Raw genomic sequence first — 16,907 nt, 5'->3', positions numbered from 1 at the left:
ATATCGATTTAGTTGAAGACAGAGAGATGGTATTTACGTTTTCCTATCAACATCAAGGCCTGCGATTGTATAAAGACAAGACTTTTGGAGAAGCTTGAAAGGTTAAAAAAAAATGCTTTATTATGCTGGATATATGATGGATGATATACTTTCCTCTTCAAACATCCTTGTCTCTTATATTTCTTTCCCCCTGAAATTTTGATTATTAAAAAGATGAGATGAAATGAAATACAACAAAATGTTTGTATGTGTATCATCTTATTCCAACTTAACTGTGTTTCGTTCCGTTTCGCTAAATACTAATACCCACACGGATATTGGTATTTAGCGGAACGAAACGGAACCAGAGATGACCATACTGGGAAAGCGCGACAACTCTCTTTACCTTTAGACTGCACATGAACGACATTTTTTTTCATAATAATCTATTGACAGTAAACTTTGAAGGCAAAGCATTAATATTTTTTTTACATCATTGATAGGTATACGTCTGTCATTCAAAACAGTTCACATAGTTACTACACATGACACAGCAGATCAAAAATTAACGGCAGAATAATTCATAACTTATAGACATTTTATTTTTTGGTCCTTTACTTCAGACACTTGACACTTTCTTTGGTTGGTTTCCTAAGATATAAAATGGCAGAATAATTTGTAATAAATTACCTAATTATATTCATTTTTATTATATAATATATTCATATTTATTCCCCCTAGGGTGCCCCACAACTGGTTCCGTTCCGTTCCGTTCCGTTCCGCAAAGTACCATTAGCCGATTTTCCTTAGCATTGTGAATCTAAAAATAATAGTGATTTAACTTTTTAAACGCTTTAAATTCAATGTTAAATTTTACGAGGGTATCATGCAGAATATTATTTTTTTTTTCTAGAGAGTCAACATGTTTCTATTTTTGTTGAGAAAATGTTTAACATTAAGCAATTGCTTTTATGTCTTTTCAATGTTTTATTAACCGTATTAATCATGCTGAAATGTGATGCTCCTAATGCTTCTAAAAATAAAGGAATTTGTTAATCTGATAATTGTTATTTAAGATTTATTATTTGATATGGGTCTACAGTTTTTATTTTACCCATTTCTTGATAATTGTAGATATCCGTCATCCATATCAATTACAGAAACTTCTTATTTCAAATAAATTTCCAAGTACTGTTTATTATAGGAATTGCTTTGAAGTACATCAATAAAATTCAATTGTGGTCGCATTTATTTTTTGGAGACACACGTGTGTGAACAAAATTAATTGAGGAGTACAATGTAACACCCTGATCAATTATAGGATTACAACAAAGCTTTGATGGTCATATTTTTTAAAATACATTTCTGCTGTGGATTAAAAATATGTCATTGATTGATTGATTGTATACTGTTTAACGTCCTTTTCCAGAGTATTTCACTGATATGGAGACGTCACAATTGCCGGTGAATGGCTGCAAATTTAGGCCTATGCTCGGCACTTACGGCCTTTGAGCAGGGAGGGATCTTTATCGTGCCACACCTGCTGTGACACGGGGTCTCGGTTTATACGGTCTCATCCGAAGGACCGTCCCATTTAGTAGCCTTTTACGATAAGCAAAGGGGTACTGAGGATCTAGTATAACGTGGATCCCCACGGGGCAAAAATATGTCATTAAACCCCAAAAAAGAATTTATCTGACTATTGTCATGATTGTTGAAATATTTTAAAAAGCTTCATTTTTTTATACGGACGCTTGATGCCTTTCAACATACTCTGTTTATTTATGTATGATCTTAACAATCATGCAAAACCTGATGTGCTAGTTGAAAAGGATTACTGAAAATAATTGCCCCTAATTTTTTCGGATATTTCAATGATAAATAATTAAAAAGTCCAAGGAAGAAAATACAGTATTCATCTCAAGTATAAATAAATCTTCATGAAGGTATACATTGTTTTATTCTATTTTTATTTAGTCTTCAATAAGAATCGTTTTACATAATATATTTCTTCCTAGTTTCCTAAAGTAATACACTGTTTGCTTAACATTTCAATATCACTATTCCTGTCCACTGCTAAGAATGTTAATGAAGGTTTTTTGCATATATTTTGCCATATCCTGATGAGGGACCGTACGCTACACACACAATCTTTAAACGCAATGAATAAGTTTTATGTTGAATGGATTCGTTGAAAACACAGCAAACACATGCCCAACATGTATGTACAGCTGCAGACTGCCTTTCATTTCGAATTATTTACATTATATGTTTTGCCCATAAGATACAAGTATAGAGTAGTACACAAATATAGACCTTAAATAAGACAGTCTAGGAATGCATTCCTTTCGCTTTAGGTCTATGGTTTTAGTTACATTGCCTGAAATAAGACTCTCTGGAAGACGAAATTATAGTTTATATGGATATAAGTTAAATTGAACGTACCATACAATGTAAATTATACATTGTAAATCAATTGTATGCGATTGTTTTGACTGAATAACTCATTTCCAGTTTGATATTTAAAAACTTATTAAAATCCCATCTGAGATTTAGAATATGTACTTATTTAATTACTATCTTACATGTCAGGACATATTATAACCGTTGATAATTAAGTATGTTTAATTATAGTTTATATGGATAAAAGTTATATAGAACATACCATATTATGTAGGTACATTGTAAATCAATTGTATGCAAATCTATTTTACTGAGTAACTCACTTTGCAATTGAGATTTGAAATTATATATATTTTTTAATTAAAATCGCATTTGAGTTTTAGAATATGTACTTATTCAATCACTATATTATAAGTATACGTTATGATAAAACCGTTTTTAGTTAAGTATTTTGGCCATAGATGCAGCAATTGAAGGCTTACACGAGTGCTGAGTGCCGAAACGATTTTAAATGAACTACATTGTTCTTATTTTCTTAGTGTGGATTATCCCTTTACCTTACTAATTGACTTTGATTACTAGAACTGCACCTAACGCAGTATTACAATTACATAACAGAAACAGATTTTGGGATTTCCAGTTGCATATTTTTAGAAAAAATAATTGGAGTTAACAAATTACTTAGTAGCGCTGGATGGCGAAAGGAAGTAGATTTACGTTGACAGTAAGCGCTTAGCGCTTAAAAAGAAAAAAAGAAAAGAAAAGCGTTTTAAAAGAAATTTATTTTTTGTCATTATTATTGCATGCTAAAATTAGCAAAGTTCTACCACATAATGCGAACAATTGAAAATGCATGTATATTTTATTTGATTTAAATTGTAAACGGGTCAAGCCATGTTTTTATTTTCAGCACTTTCTCCTCTTTCATTAAAAACCAATCTATTTTCGCTTTCTTATTTCGATAAACTCTAAGAATTATTTCGTACTGTCATCTAAATCTAAATACACATGGCCCGAATCTGGTATATTTATACCAGGCTGCCTTGTGTCCAAAGGTTTTGTTTTAAAATTGACAGAGTAAGATTGAGTTATCTCACTGTAATCGATAGAAATTTCAGCTAAACCTCTAAACACATTTCTGTTGTTCAGTACGTCATAATCTGACATCATCGTGTCTGATACATTTACTGGATCATTTCGAAAAGTAACATTTCTGTTTCTTATATTAATAAATTTCCTTAACAATATGATCACGACAAACACAAGTCCAGAGAACAACAATGTAGAACATATAATTGAAACAATGATCACAGAACTTGGAAATCCCGAAGAATTTGCAGTGGAAATATTGGAATTGGTTTTCCAATTGATTTTTTCGTTATCAATAATAATTTCTGATTTAGTATAAGTGTCTATGTCCTGTATTTGATAGCTTCGATCTAAATTGATTCCTATTGAAGTTATTCTCGTCAAAAAAACAAGTGACGATCTGACCTTCGGACTCAAGGGTTCCGTCGAGGTGTGGGAACCACTTGTGTCTGCAATGAAAAAAATGATACAATAATTATAAGGATGTACTTATCTTTTTGTTTCTTTCGAGGAACAAATATTCGATTATAATTGGAACGTAGTTCAATTTTTATACACAAACCACGCATCTACTTAATTTTCAGGTTTAAAGAAATACATTGTATGAATACGTTTGTGCATACAAACCAAATCCCTTTCTTTTATATTTCAATACAAACTATTTTTAAAAGATTCCTCAATGTACATACTTGTTTATTATCTTTTGGGGTAAAAAAAATCGAAAAATAAATGAAGTTTTGATTCAAATTTGCAACCAAAAATTCACTCTGATGATGTTTCCATCATCATAGTTCCTGTATATTGTTTGTGTAATGTGTTCCGTAATGTAACCATGCATTGTTGAACAAAACTTTTTATGCCTACATACAGGGTCCATTTATTCTATAATGTAGTATTTACAATTCAATCAATAAAACGAATATAGGAAAGCAAAATATTTTATTACTTGTCATATACCATTATGATGGGGGATATTATGTTTGTTATGTCTGTCTAACGTAATTCGTTTCTTCAGACTGTCCTTCCGTCGCCTTGAATGAAGCTCAATTTAAAAATGAGTTTATGATGCTGGGCTTTCCATTGACCTTGGCCTCAATTTTCTAAAGTTTAGTTTCAAGTCAAATATTTCTTTTAAAGTTTATTCACAGATGAATAATTTGGTAGGAATTTATCAGCTTTATCTGATTTCTTTTATCATGATTCCAAAAATGACCTTTGACTTTATATATCATTCATTGTGATAAACTCACTACACGTACAATTAAGAAAATCATTTTTAATTTGTTTTAAATCTAACGCAATACATTTTATACGAATTTTATACACAAATTTCTTGCTACATTACAATAAAAATATTTGCAATACATTCATGTCTTATAGACAATTTATTCTCGTTTTTTTTTATCTTTAAATTTAACGTAACATAAACATTACTTACCAGCCATATCTGTGTTCAGTCGACATCCAAAGGCAAAATTACAAAACATTTTATTACATCTGCATATTTCCTGACATTTGTCACCGTACGTAGGATATCCACACATTTTTGAGCAATTAAAATCAAAATATCCTGGTTTGCAGCCTGCAAAAGGTTTTAATAGTATCATTTACGTCATCTGCACTGTCAAAATGTTTTTTTTAAATAGATTCTAGGCACAATTTGTTTTTTTTAGTATTCACATCTTTAAACATTACTTAAAGAATGAAAAGCCATTTTATGTGTTTTTTTTTTATTTTAAAGATAGATTTTATCTTTGAAATATAAAAACAAAATGCTTACCACATTGAATGTATGTACATGAACTGTTTAATGAATCATGATCTGCAAATATATCGAAAGTCATTCATACTTACTTGTACAGTTCCCTGTAATTTGATCCTTGTAATAGCCATCACAGCACACTGGGCCTGTGTTACTTGTGTAGGAAACAAAAGAGAGTATTAAACTCTTTTGATTATTAAGAACACACGAAGACACCCTTTTACCACCACCCCCGCTCACAAACTCTCCCCTACCACACAGAAAGAAAGAAAGCGTTTAGAATACCAGCATACAAATGAACAGAATCAAATATTTCTTATCTTATGCTTACCTATCACATATTTCTTGACCAAACCCTGTACCTGAAAAGATCATAAAACATAAATATTTTAAAACATGGGAATTGGAGACCATTTTGATAATTAATTTTTTTTCTCTCCTACAACACTTCAGGAATTTCCGCATTGAACAGGAAGTATTTGCTTAATTCATAAAAATATAACTCGAGTTCAACTCGATAAATTTGATAAAGATATAAATGGAAATGTATTTACAATTCAGAATATTTACATTTAAACCAAAACTATGAAATCATGTAAATTAGAAAATATTAGACATTTTCATGCCTAACAATCGTATGTCCCTAACTGATTACTATACGTTTTGAACAGTAGTGCTCATTAGAATTATTTAGTACAGGTATACTTTTAAACTTATTGATTTTATGAGTTTCAATCTGATCTTCCTTACTATCACTGAAAGCAATTATCATTTATTAATTCTTTAGGGATCTGGAGAGATAGTAATAATTTTAGCAATTTTAATTATTCAATATTTTGTATTCCTATGAGAACCGAGTACCGTACGGTAACAGTTAACAGCAGCATTTGAGTATTTATTGCATTGAGAAATTACTTTTAATAAAAGTTTGATTGGCCATCTGGAATATTTATACTAGATGAGGTTCAGATAAGCACCAAAGACTAAGATTGGTTATCTGAGACAAGTTAAAAATGGAAGAGTTGATTGTAAAAGTGGGGGAAGAAGAATTTGGCTTCAATGCAATATCTTTGGAAAAAATTCCAGATTCTTACCTAAAAAGATTAGTTTTGGAAGAGAACAAGTGTAAGACTATGTCCTTCCCGCGATGCCGGGAAAGCTTTCGTGCGATTCACGAGTTTTATTTCTCGGGTAAATTGCATATTCCGAAAAGTGTCTGTGTGGGAAAATTCAAAGAAGAGCTGGAATTTTGGGGAATTGATGAGTCGGCAATGGAAGAATGCTGCCTGAGAAAATTGTACGATTATGATCTTCAGCAGAAGTCGCTTTTGAAATTCAAGTGTGACTTTAGCAGACGTCAAAAGAAATGTGAAGATCGGGACAACAATAACATCTCCACAAAGTCACTCAGGCAAAAGGTCTGGGAAATATTGGATTACCAGAATGACAGTATCTATGCCAAGGTATTTCTCAGAGAGTATTTTATTGGAAAAAAATATTACATGGATCATTAATCATAATTAGCCTGTAAAATAACTGCATACAGGGACATTTTCGTCCTGGTCGGAAGTAAGCGAATTTAAAACATTGCGAAAATGAAGTTAATGGTATAATTAATATTATATAAAAATTAAAACGGAGAAAACTTGTTTCCAATATTGAAAGGGTGAAAATAACACGGTTCGAAAATAACCCTCAATACAGTATAAGTCAGATATATATATATTTTTATATCCTAGACGATACAAGTGACAAATGACTGCAATATACTACGAGTCCCGACAGTCATTGAAAGTAGTATTTTTAATTTAACTTTTGATATCCATATTAACTCACAATTCGGTAACTTTAGTCAGAAATGGTTAGCGCTCCGTGCCATCAACATTTAATTTCACGTAAACAACGACATCAATAAGTCTATCAGCAAGATTGACTGATTGTATGTTGGTTAACGTCCCTCTCGAGAATTGTTTACTCATATGGAGATGCCAAAACTTGCCGATGGACAGCTGCAAATTATGTCCTATACTCGGCACTTAAGACCATTAAGCAGGGAGGGATCTTTTTCGTGCCAGCACCTACGACACGGGGCATCGGTTTATACGGTCTAATCCGAAGGGCCGGTCTCCAAGTCCCACAGTGGGATTCGAACCCGCGACGTAAGGATCATCTCTATACCTCGCGACTCTAGAGCAGACTCTCTCACCACTGCGCCACGCGGGCGACTCTATGAATAAGATTATAGATCAATAAAGAATAAAAGGGGAAGTTGATATTTTATGGTTAAAATAAATAAACAATAGATCATAGCTTAAAATTATTTTGAATAAATGCAAAAGTCAATGCAACTACTACAGGAGTGTGTCAAATACGCAACCACTGCACTTAACAATAAAAAAAATAAAAATAAAGGATGTTTAAATATACATTTAACATGCACATTAAATTTTTTTATAAAAATGCAAAGAAAAAACAACTTTTTAATCTTTGTTTTTATTTTAGAAAAATAAATAAGGAACTAGTAGGAGGGGAGGGTATTTTCTTTAGCACGCAACAAACCTCTATTATTGTTTCTTTTTCTCGCTCTTTTGCTTCATTCTGCATTCTTTTGTTTTATTTGCTTTATTATATTTTTAACAATTGTTTCACGTTTCTTTTCATTTAGGTAAACAAAATTAAATTCCATATTTTTACATCTGGAAACACAGAATTAAGATGCTTTGTACATTTGTAACTTTGCTTTTTTTGCCCTCATTGTTCTTCATGATTTAAATCGAGAAATGGTTACTTGAACACAAACGGTTACTGTAAAATAAGTAATTTTCACGGGGAGTTAATTATCATTGTTTTCGAGGTATGGAAAGACCCACGAATTTATGACCACCATGGAATGTAAATTAAACTTGCATTATTACTTAACAATTGTCCCCTCACATATCATATCAATATTTTTTTTCTCAAGCCTCGAAAATTTGCACCCACGAAATTTTTTACTTTTTTTGAAAAAAAAAAACGAATATGTCCGATCAATTTTTTGGATAATAATAAGATACAAGAAATAAGAATGATTACATTCTACTGATACTTAATATCTTCTGATTTTTATTTGCAGGTGTACCTTTTTCTATCTACCCTCGTCGTCTTGGCTAGCTGTATTATGATAGCCGTTAGTACACTACCGGAAATCAGGTCCAAACTAATAATGGAAACTGAAAACAAAAATACGACCAACCTCGAGATCCAAAACCAAAACCAAAACTCGCTTTCTTCTAATGTCTATTGCAAGGAGACGATACTTGAATTGAATAAAACAAAAACAAATGTAGAAAATTGCAGAATGGAATTTTGCATTCTTTGCGATGAATTTGAAATTCTTGGTTTCCCAATATCTAACTCTTCCCAAAGAAATATCATTATGAATATTTGCAAAGGCTGCTTGTATGCGGACGCTACTTTTAAAACGGCTTGGATTAAAAAAGATACAACGTTATCAACAACGGCTAAAAATAGCATACAATTGTTTCTTTTTGAAATCATTATTATGACTCTCTTTACTTTTGAGTTTCTTCTTCGTTTAACCTGCTGCCCAAATTTAAAGCTGTACTTTTTCAGCATCCTAAATATCATGGACGCTGTGACCCTTACTGCAAATTACGTTCGGTATGGGATATTCTTTTTCGAAATAAATATAGCAGAATCAAAATTCGAGTTCCTACTATATTTTCAAACGTTTCGAATTCTTCGATTACTGAGATCACTGAATAGGTTAGTTGCATTTAGAGTACTTAGGTATTCCGTGCGAAACGGGCGAAAAGATTTGACCCTGATGTTGTCGTACATGTTCATAGGGATGTTGATATTCTCAAATTTCATTTACTTTTTTGAATCCGAAAAAAATATTCCTACCATGTTTGATGCTTGGTGGTGGAGCATTGTCACCATGACAACTGTGGGATACGGGGACATGTATCCAAAATCAATTACTGGGAAGATAATTGGCGGAATGTGCGCCATCTATGGTGTTCTTATGTTTGCAATGACCGTACCTATCTTTGTAAATACGTTTCACTCGCTGTATAAATATGCAGTCTTTGCGAACATGCAGTCTCAGAAAACCAAAATAAAAGAAGAGGAAACGGACTCTAAGATACTTGCAGAGAAGACGGCTTGAAAGGTTAATGATTGACACTTTTTGGCATCAGGCTGTAAGAGCTTGCATATACCAGTATGTCCAACGTTTAATATTTGTACTTAGTTCTCTCTTTTTGTAAATATTTGGTGAATAAAATGTCCAAACATCATTTTTTTTGTTTGTGTGTGTTTACGTAAACGAACGTTTTTTTTCTTTTACCAGTGTTACAACGCGAAATGTAATAACAACACGAAACGTAATAAACCTTGATTTTTACATTTTGTGTTATTACATTTTGCGCTGAAATCAACGCAAAATGTAATAACGCAAAATTTAAGAACAAACTTTTGAGGATTATTACATTTCGCATTATTACATTTTGCGTCGAGATCAACGCAAAATGATATAACGCAAAATATAATAACATAATTTTTGGATTATTACATTTTGCGTTGTTATATTTTGCGTCGAGATTAAGCAAAAGGCAGGAACGCAAAATGTAAAAAAAAAACAAAAACATTTTTTTCGTCAGCCAGATTGAGTACAATTTCAATAGTGTAGCGGCCGATGAAAAGAAAATAAAACAAAAAGGAAAATTATATATACGCAATTTCTTACAATTAATAAATTTTATAATATATTGATTTAATAAACAACATGTATTTTAAATCAGTTTAATAAATGTATTCATATTATAGGTGTTGCAAAGTAGAAACGTGCATCTGTGGGCAGGGTTGTTGGAGGGTATTGACCAGTGTGCCTTTTCTTTTTTTTTTTGTAGACAAATGTAATGAATCTAAAAAAAAAAACCAACAAAATATTCATTTGTACTGGCAGGTGTAAATGTATAGCCGGAAGGGGTTTATTGATACCATACTGTGCCATGCAAATCTCCAGCATTGCAGACAAGCGAAAACAAAATTCTATTTCTCTCTTTTTTTTTTACATCCTATAATAAAATGGATTGTTTCTGCATGTCCACAATAATGCAATACTAAACATACGAAGTAATCATCCAACCCTATCCCTGCCCTTCCTCGCTTGACACACACATACACTTCTAATTTGTTAACCAATGTATACATGCTGAATATGCATATCAAGAGCTTTTAATGAACCTATGGTCAATCTTTAGTAATTAAATAATTATGTGTTATTGGTTAGAAGTTTAATAAGACTATCAAAAATATGCCAATCAAAGTTAAATCAATTCTGTATAATTAAGCACAGTGCATTCAATATAACTAAAAGCAAAGTCAGAAAAACGATACATTTAGAAGTATTTATGTCTGTAAAAGCCCTAACGTTGGTCTCATTGTTTTAGTTCTAAATATTTTAACAGCATGTTTCCCATGTTGGTTACATGTATTGTTTGAATCAATTTTATGATCTTTTTTGCTAAACGCAGTCAAAAAAAAAAAATTATGTTTTGTTTTATTACATATTTTTAATTACATTTTGCGTTGTCTTCAGTGCAAAAATAAAATAACGCAAATTGTTACAACGAAAAAGGACTTTATTGCATTTTGCGTTGATTTTGAAGCAAAATGTAATAACGCAAAATGTAATAATCTAAAAATCGTGTTATTACATTTTGCTTTATTACATTTTGCGTTGATCTCGACACGAAATGAAATAACGCAATATGTAATAATCCAGGTTTATCATATACTTAGTAGTAAATACACCTATTCTGCACGGTGTGATACGGGTGACGTCACAATACCCCATATCACGGACCAGTCCGAAAATCCATATCACGTATCGGACCGGCGGGTTGAAAATCCATATCAAACCGGAAGTAACGTTTGTATCAATTTTAAAGGTTAATTTTCTTGATTTTATTTAAATATATATATAAAATAATTCTTCAGTGACATTTGTAGTCTTAATTTTTTGCCAGTTACCTAAAACTTTTCTATTACATTTGAAAGAAAAATGTCATAAACAAGCATGAAACATTCTTCAATGACCATATGTAAACTCGCATATTAAGTATTTTAAATATATGATAAATAGAATACTACATATTAAAATCCATATCATATGTTACATCAGCCCTCGGGCCCCTCATCAGCCCTCGGGCCTTCGGCCCTCGGGCTGATATGCGACCACGCGGGATGATATGACATATGATATGGATTTTAGTATGTAATATTCTCTATTTATTACATTTCACGTTGTTATTACATTTCGCGTTGTAACATACCAGGACATAAAAATGAACGAAATCGCAAAAAAAATTAAATTGCTCTGCAAGGAATGTGATACAGATTACACAATATGTGGATGTTAGCTCACCCGAGCTGAAAAACTCAAGTTTTTCTGATCACCGTTTGTCCGTCCATCTGTAAACATTTCAACTTCTTCTCAATATCAACAGGGCCAGTTTTAATGAAACTTGGTACAAAGTTTCCTTGGATGAAAAAAAAACCTTTGAATATATTAATTATTAAAATAGAAGACCAAGTCCTCTTTCAAGGTCTTATTAAGAAAAGACAAAAGTAGGGTGAGGTCATCAAAAAATCTTCTCAAGAACCATTGGTCCAGAATTCCTTTTTAAATCTTGACTCCGAGGATAGGGCAACCACTGGATCAGAATAGCTGAAACTTATGTGGAAGTATCCTTGGCGTTGTATAGATTCTAAACTGTTAAAATCATGAACCCCGGGGCTATAAGGGGAGGGGGGGCACAAAATATAACAAGTCGGGAAATCTGTTCAAGTACATAATGGCAAAAGTTACACAGGTGAGTGATGTGACCCATAAGTCTCTTGTTGATCAACTTGTTATTCCTCTGTTTTATTTCAAAAGTTTGCCAGTCTAGCATACGAGGGCCGTTCAAAAATTACGCGGACTGTGCTATTATTTACTCTTACAGACGTCATATAGTTATAAAATTTCACAGAAATATGTATCTTAAAGATTCCAATAAATTTGGGGCAAAATTTCTGTATTTTAAAAAAATTCTACTAAAATTATCGGTAAGTTAATATCGTTGATGGAAAGGTCCGGCGCACGACAAAAAAATTGAAGCATAAGCATGCGGATTTAAAAATTTAGTTCATTCATTTTCTAAAATTCGCGATATTTTTCAACAATTTTCTCAAATGTACCTTTAAATTGTTCTATTATTATAAATTTAGATTTCTGACGTAATATTTGAAATACTAACAGAAATATAGTGATTTTTCTCTGATGCGATTCCCGTGAAAACGACTTTGAAAATGAAGTCTTCTGAATTGACGGCGCACCACACTTTTGTTAAAGTATGTGTAATGCTCTAGATATCAGCAACATAGATCCAAAATATGCATAATAAAACATGTAGTAAACTAGGCTACTCGTGACATTCGCCCACAAATAGCAAATTGAAATTTTAGACAGTTAGACCTCAGTAAAAAGGCTATACGGGAGGACGGAAAGAAGATTATAGACGAAAAGTTAACTTTATCCGGACTGTAAAGAACGTGATTAAGAGTCACCAATATCACACTATATCTCATACATATGTAAGTAGTTTTTGGTTTTAAAACAAAAAAAAAAAAGAATATTCTTTACTTATTTAATAGATTTTAAATTTGACAAGAAATGGTGTTTTGATGTTGAGTAGATAAGGTAACTCAAACTATACAGGTACTCAAGGGAAAATGTTGAGAAAATGAAAGCTCAATCACATATTTTTTATAATGCTTGTGACGTCGAAGATTTTGCTGCGCCGTGACTTAATGGTATGTCCTGAAAAATCACTCAAAATTAATACCAATTTACAACATTTTGATATAAAATTTTGAAGACCATATAAGTAAAGATTCTTTTATATTATTTGTGAAATTTTGCCCGATTATGTTGTCAAATATTTCTTCTGTGCAACAAGTCCGCGTAATTTTTGAACGGCCCTCGTATAACTCTCATAAGAAGTTTAACTTTTTTCTACAAAAAAGTAATTAAATTTCAAGTTTAGTACATGTACATAATCTCAACACTTTGATATATCTATGTATCAAAACAAAGGAAAGTCGTACCTTTATTGTGATTCCATTAATCGTTTAAATTAACAAATCAGAATATTTTTTTTCAAAAATATAAGGAATAAAATAAAAAAATATAATAGAATATCACCAATCTGTACACAATGAAAACATAACATCTGATAAGTATTTCACCGTTACTGTTTTGTTTGTTTTGATAAATTTCGTTGTTAACTGACTTTGCTTTTTGATGCTGGTATCATTTTAATAAAATACAAACTTCAAGAAGGTTACTATTTTCTATCCCGATGAAATATAATACTTGGTCATAGTTTAAAGAATATTTATTTCATCTTCTATTCTATTCCACCTTATAACTTTTTAAAAATGAAATTATTTATGAGCGTATTGTTGTTTCTATTAGCCTAGAGAAGAAAGACCAAGCCACTTATTAAAGCCTGTGTTTTTTGTTGTTTCCTAATTGATTTACGTCCCTATTGAGAATATTTCACTCATACCGAGATTTAGGGATCAGCTTTTTATTCTGTGACTCTTGGGCAAAATTTGCACGGGTCAGTCAATGTATTGCTTTAAGAGATATACCCGAAGGGTGAATTATTTCTTTAAAAAAAACAGACTTCTTTTACAATTGTCATCTGCAAGTATTTCATTAACATATCAGTGATCAATGATATAGAAGTCTATCATATGAACAAAATTATAGATAAGTAACTGTTACCAAATTAAACACGTCTAAAATTATAAAACTACAAATTTTAAAATTAATCTTGTTTTGAAAAAGAGTTCGTTTTAAGTCTATGTGAATTTTTGCTAAAAATTTAAAATAATCATAAAAAAGATTTCCTTATAAAAGGATTATTTATGAGGAATCGCGGAAACGATATTATTGACATTATAATTATAATGATATATTACTTACGCGTGGAAATGAATTCAAGTATTTCAAAACTGTAAATATTGGAACAATTTCCTAATTTAAAGGGATGTGTTTGAATTTTTTTTATTTTCTGCATAAATAGAAAAAAAGAAGAGAAATAACTTAAGTCAAAGGATAAATGTGACGCTAAATTAAAAGCATCATTGTAATCATAAGTGGATATATATTAAATCAGGAAAATATACTCAATTTTCTAATTGAATTCAAGTGAGTCAGGAATAGAAAGGTCAAACATGCTACAATAGACATTTTCCTGATAAAACCATTCCCTTTAAATGTAAAAAATAATAATAAATGATAAAAAAAAATTACGAGTAACTTTATGAAGTTGATGTTTTTGATTTTTAACTTTGATGGATTTAAAAAAAAATGAACACTGTAATCTTCTTGATACCACAATATAATTCAATTAAAGTGCCTTTCCTTACGGTTTGATACTATTTCAATTTCAGTTGAAGAGACACCTTTTACATTAGCTATGTCATCGTATGAGTAATTCGTACTCTTTCCACTTTCGTTAAAATTTGATGATTCCGAACATGAAATTGAGTCCTTGAGGGAGGAACAAGGCCCAGTCATATTCAATCTGTTATAATCGGTCGGTATATCCGTATTTGTGTGAAGATCTTCCAGCTCTTCATAATGGGACTCTGCCGTTTCCTCTGATTGTTTCCGTTGATTGGATTTGCTCTCCTTTGAAGAACAACATCTCATCGTTCTTTTGCAGACGTACGTCAGTATGAGAATAAGGAAAATGAAGTTTGCCCCCAATATGCCCCATAGAATGGGATTTTTCAAAATTTCTTTAGTTCCTGACGCAACAATATTTTCGTTTTGCTGGTCTGAATCTTGAGTAGAAGATTCATTCTTTACTGTATGGTCTGAGCTTTTAGTGGAATATTCTCTCTTTGTTGTTGGGGGATGATTCAGATCTTCTTTCCTTGCAACGATTGACATCTGTTTCATGAAGGTGATTTCTATAGAATAAAAGGGTTGAATTTCAAAATTAATTATTATCTGAAAATTCAAGTGAATTTCTATAAGCACATATACACATACTGGATGCTAAGAAATTGATAGTTTTAGCTTTGAAAAATTGATTTCTAATTTGTATAGTATTTGTTTTAATATAATATTTTTTTTGAAAAACAGCAATTATACTTTATTTATAATTATAAATTTGTTAATTTAATTCCTTTACTTCCTCTGGATCACAGGAATATAAATTATAATACCTGAGATGAGATTAGTAAGATATTCAAATATATATTACGATCGATAGTTGTTTGCACACATCCTGTTGCTTTGTCACAGAGCTCTCTCGGACAGGCACATTTGCCATCTAGACATTTTTTACCATAGTATGGGTAATCACACACTCTTGTGCAATTTGCACCATGAAATCCGGGTTGACACGCTCATAAAATATTGAATTGAAATGAGTCTTTTATATATTTAAGATTCTAAAATTACTTTTGTTGTTAAATGATTATAAACTTTCTAATTTTGCTCAATATTCTTCAGAAAATATGTACAGGTATGATTAATATAATAAATATGTTACTCACGAACACATGTGTTATTTGCAAGCAGCATTTCATCTGCACAGCATGGTCGGAAAAGCCTATTGAATTCGAAGTAATATAAATTTTAGAGTTTGTAAAAGTGTGAAAAGAATGATGTTTAATCCTATGTTTACCCCATAATTATATGGATGTCACTCATTGGATGTTTTCTGATATCCCGAAGTTGTAACATTTTAAAGAGTTGTAATTATGAGATTGAAGAAAAGAAAAAAAAAGATTTTGTATATTTAATCGTGTAGAACATTGACAGTGATAGATAAAACATTGGATAAAAGTAGAATCTGCAATAGTTTGTTGTCATTTTTGTCCGAATTTTTGCAAATATTTTGTCAAGGCTCGTGGATGAAAAATAACCCATTAAATTCAACCACGAATTATTAGAGTTACTATATTTATCATTATCAGATTAATCTTGGTTTGAACATGCGCTAATAAAAAAAGAGTAAAATATACTTGTGACATTCATAAACAATAACCAAATTATAAGGCAGAATTTTTTTTCGCCAAGAGGGTATATACCTTCCACTAATTTGTTTGCTTGCCAAACCTTTGAATAAAATAACGGATAAAAACATATTCAAATTTTGTTTTATATTAATGAATAAGTTAAAATTATCTATTTTTCACCATTAAAATTCACTTACCCATCACAAAAAGCGCTGACATTCCCATTTTGTGAACGTGAAATAATTACAAGAACTATATAGTATATTTTTTTCATTCTTTCATAGTTTTTTTATCAATAGTTTGCACTAAAAATTTAGTGTTGTTATTGTTAATAAAGAAAACCTCTTTCCTAAATAAATAACTAAAATCCTTAACTTCCTTAAGTATTATCCTGAAAATAGGACCATACATTAATTAAGCACAAAAATATACTTAAGTTTCCTTCCGTGTTTTAAGTTGCAATGATAAATATAGGATAATTATAATAGTTTATCCCTGACCTCACAAGTGTTTTAATTATATGCTGAAGCAATCGCAACAAAATGTCGGGAAATTTGTTTAAAGTATTTATCAGATTGAA

The 16,907-nt window shown here is 31.1% G+C and overlaps 3 protein-coding genes across 3 annotated transcripts; 1 reads left to right on the top strand and 2 right to left on the bottom strand.

The window, feature by feature from the left end:
- Positions 1–3,242: 3,242 nt before the first annotated feature.
- On the bottom strand, positions 3,243–5,661 carry LOC134239795 (uncharacterized). Its single transcript, XM_062721938.1, has 4 exons — positions 5,565–5,661; positions 5,326–5,387; positions 4,910–5,053; positions 3,243–3,920 (listed from the first exon to the last, which is right to left on the bottom strand). The coding sequence occupies exons 1-4, from the start codon at positions 5,645–5,647 to the stop codon at positions 3,358–3,360; spliced, it is 852 nt and encodes a 283-aa protein (XP_062577922.1). The 5' UTR covers positions 5,648–5,661; the 3' UTR covers positions 3,243–3,357.
- A 585-nt stretch (positions 5,662–6,246) lies between these two features.
- On the top strand, positions 6,247–13,791 carry LOC134239799 (potassium voltage-gated channel subfamily F member 1-like). The gene is made up of 3 exons (XM_062721941.1): positions 6,247–6,696; positions 8,346–8,998; positions 13,761–13,791. Exons 1-3 carry the CDS (start codon positions 6,247–6,249, stop codon positions 13,789–13,791), a joined length of 1,134 nt encoding a protein of 377 aa, XP_062577925.1.
- Positions 12,902–16,688, bottom strand: LOC134239792 (uncharacterized). Its single transcript, XM_062721935.1, has 4 exons — positions 16,525–16,688; positions 15,863–15,918; positions 15,568–15,711; positions 12,902–15,271 (listed from the first exon to the last, which is right to left on the bottom strand). Exons 1-4 carry the CDS (start codon positions 16,599–16,601, stop codon positions 14,700–14,702), a joined length of 849 nt encoding a protein of 282 aa, XP_062577919.1. The 5' UTR covers positions 16,602–16,688; the 3' UTR covers positions 12,902–14,699.
- Between the last annotated feature and the right edge of the window lie 219 nt (positions 16,689–16,907).

This window comes from Saccostrea cucullata, unplaced genomic scaffold (assembly GCF_032062105.1).
Source record: "Saccostrea cucullata isolate Sc308-1 unplaced genomic scaffold, CSIRO_AGI_Scuc_v1 ctg1058, whole genome shotgun sequence".
NCBI classification, from domain to species: Eukaryota; Metazoa; Mollusca; class Bivalvia; order Ostreida; family Ostreidae; genus Saccostrea; species Saccostrea cuccullata.
Note: the sequence above shows the minus strand (reverse complement) of the source record. Positions and strands in the feature narration are given on the sequence as shown.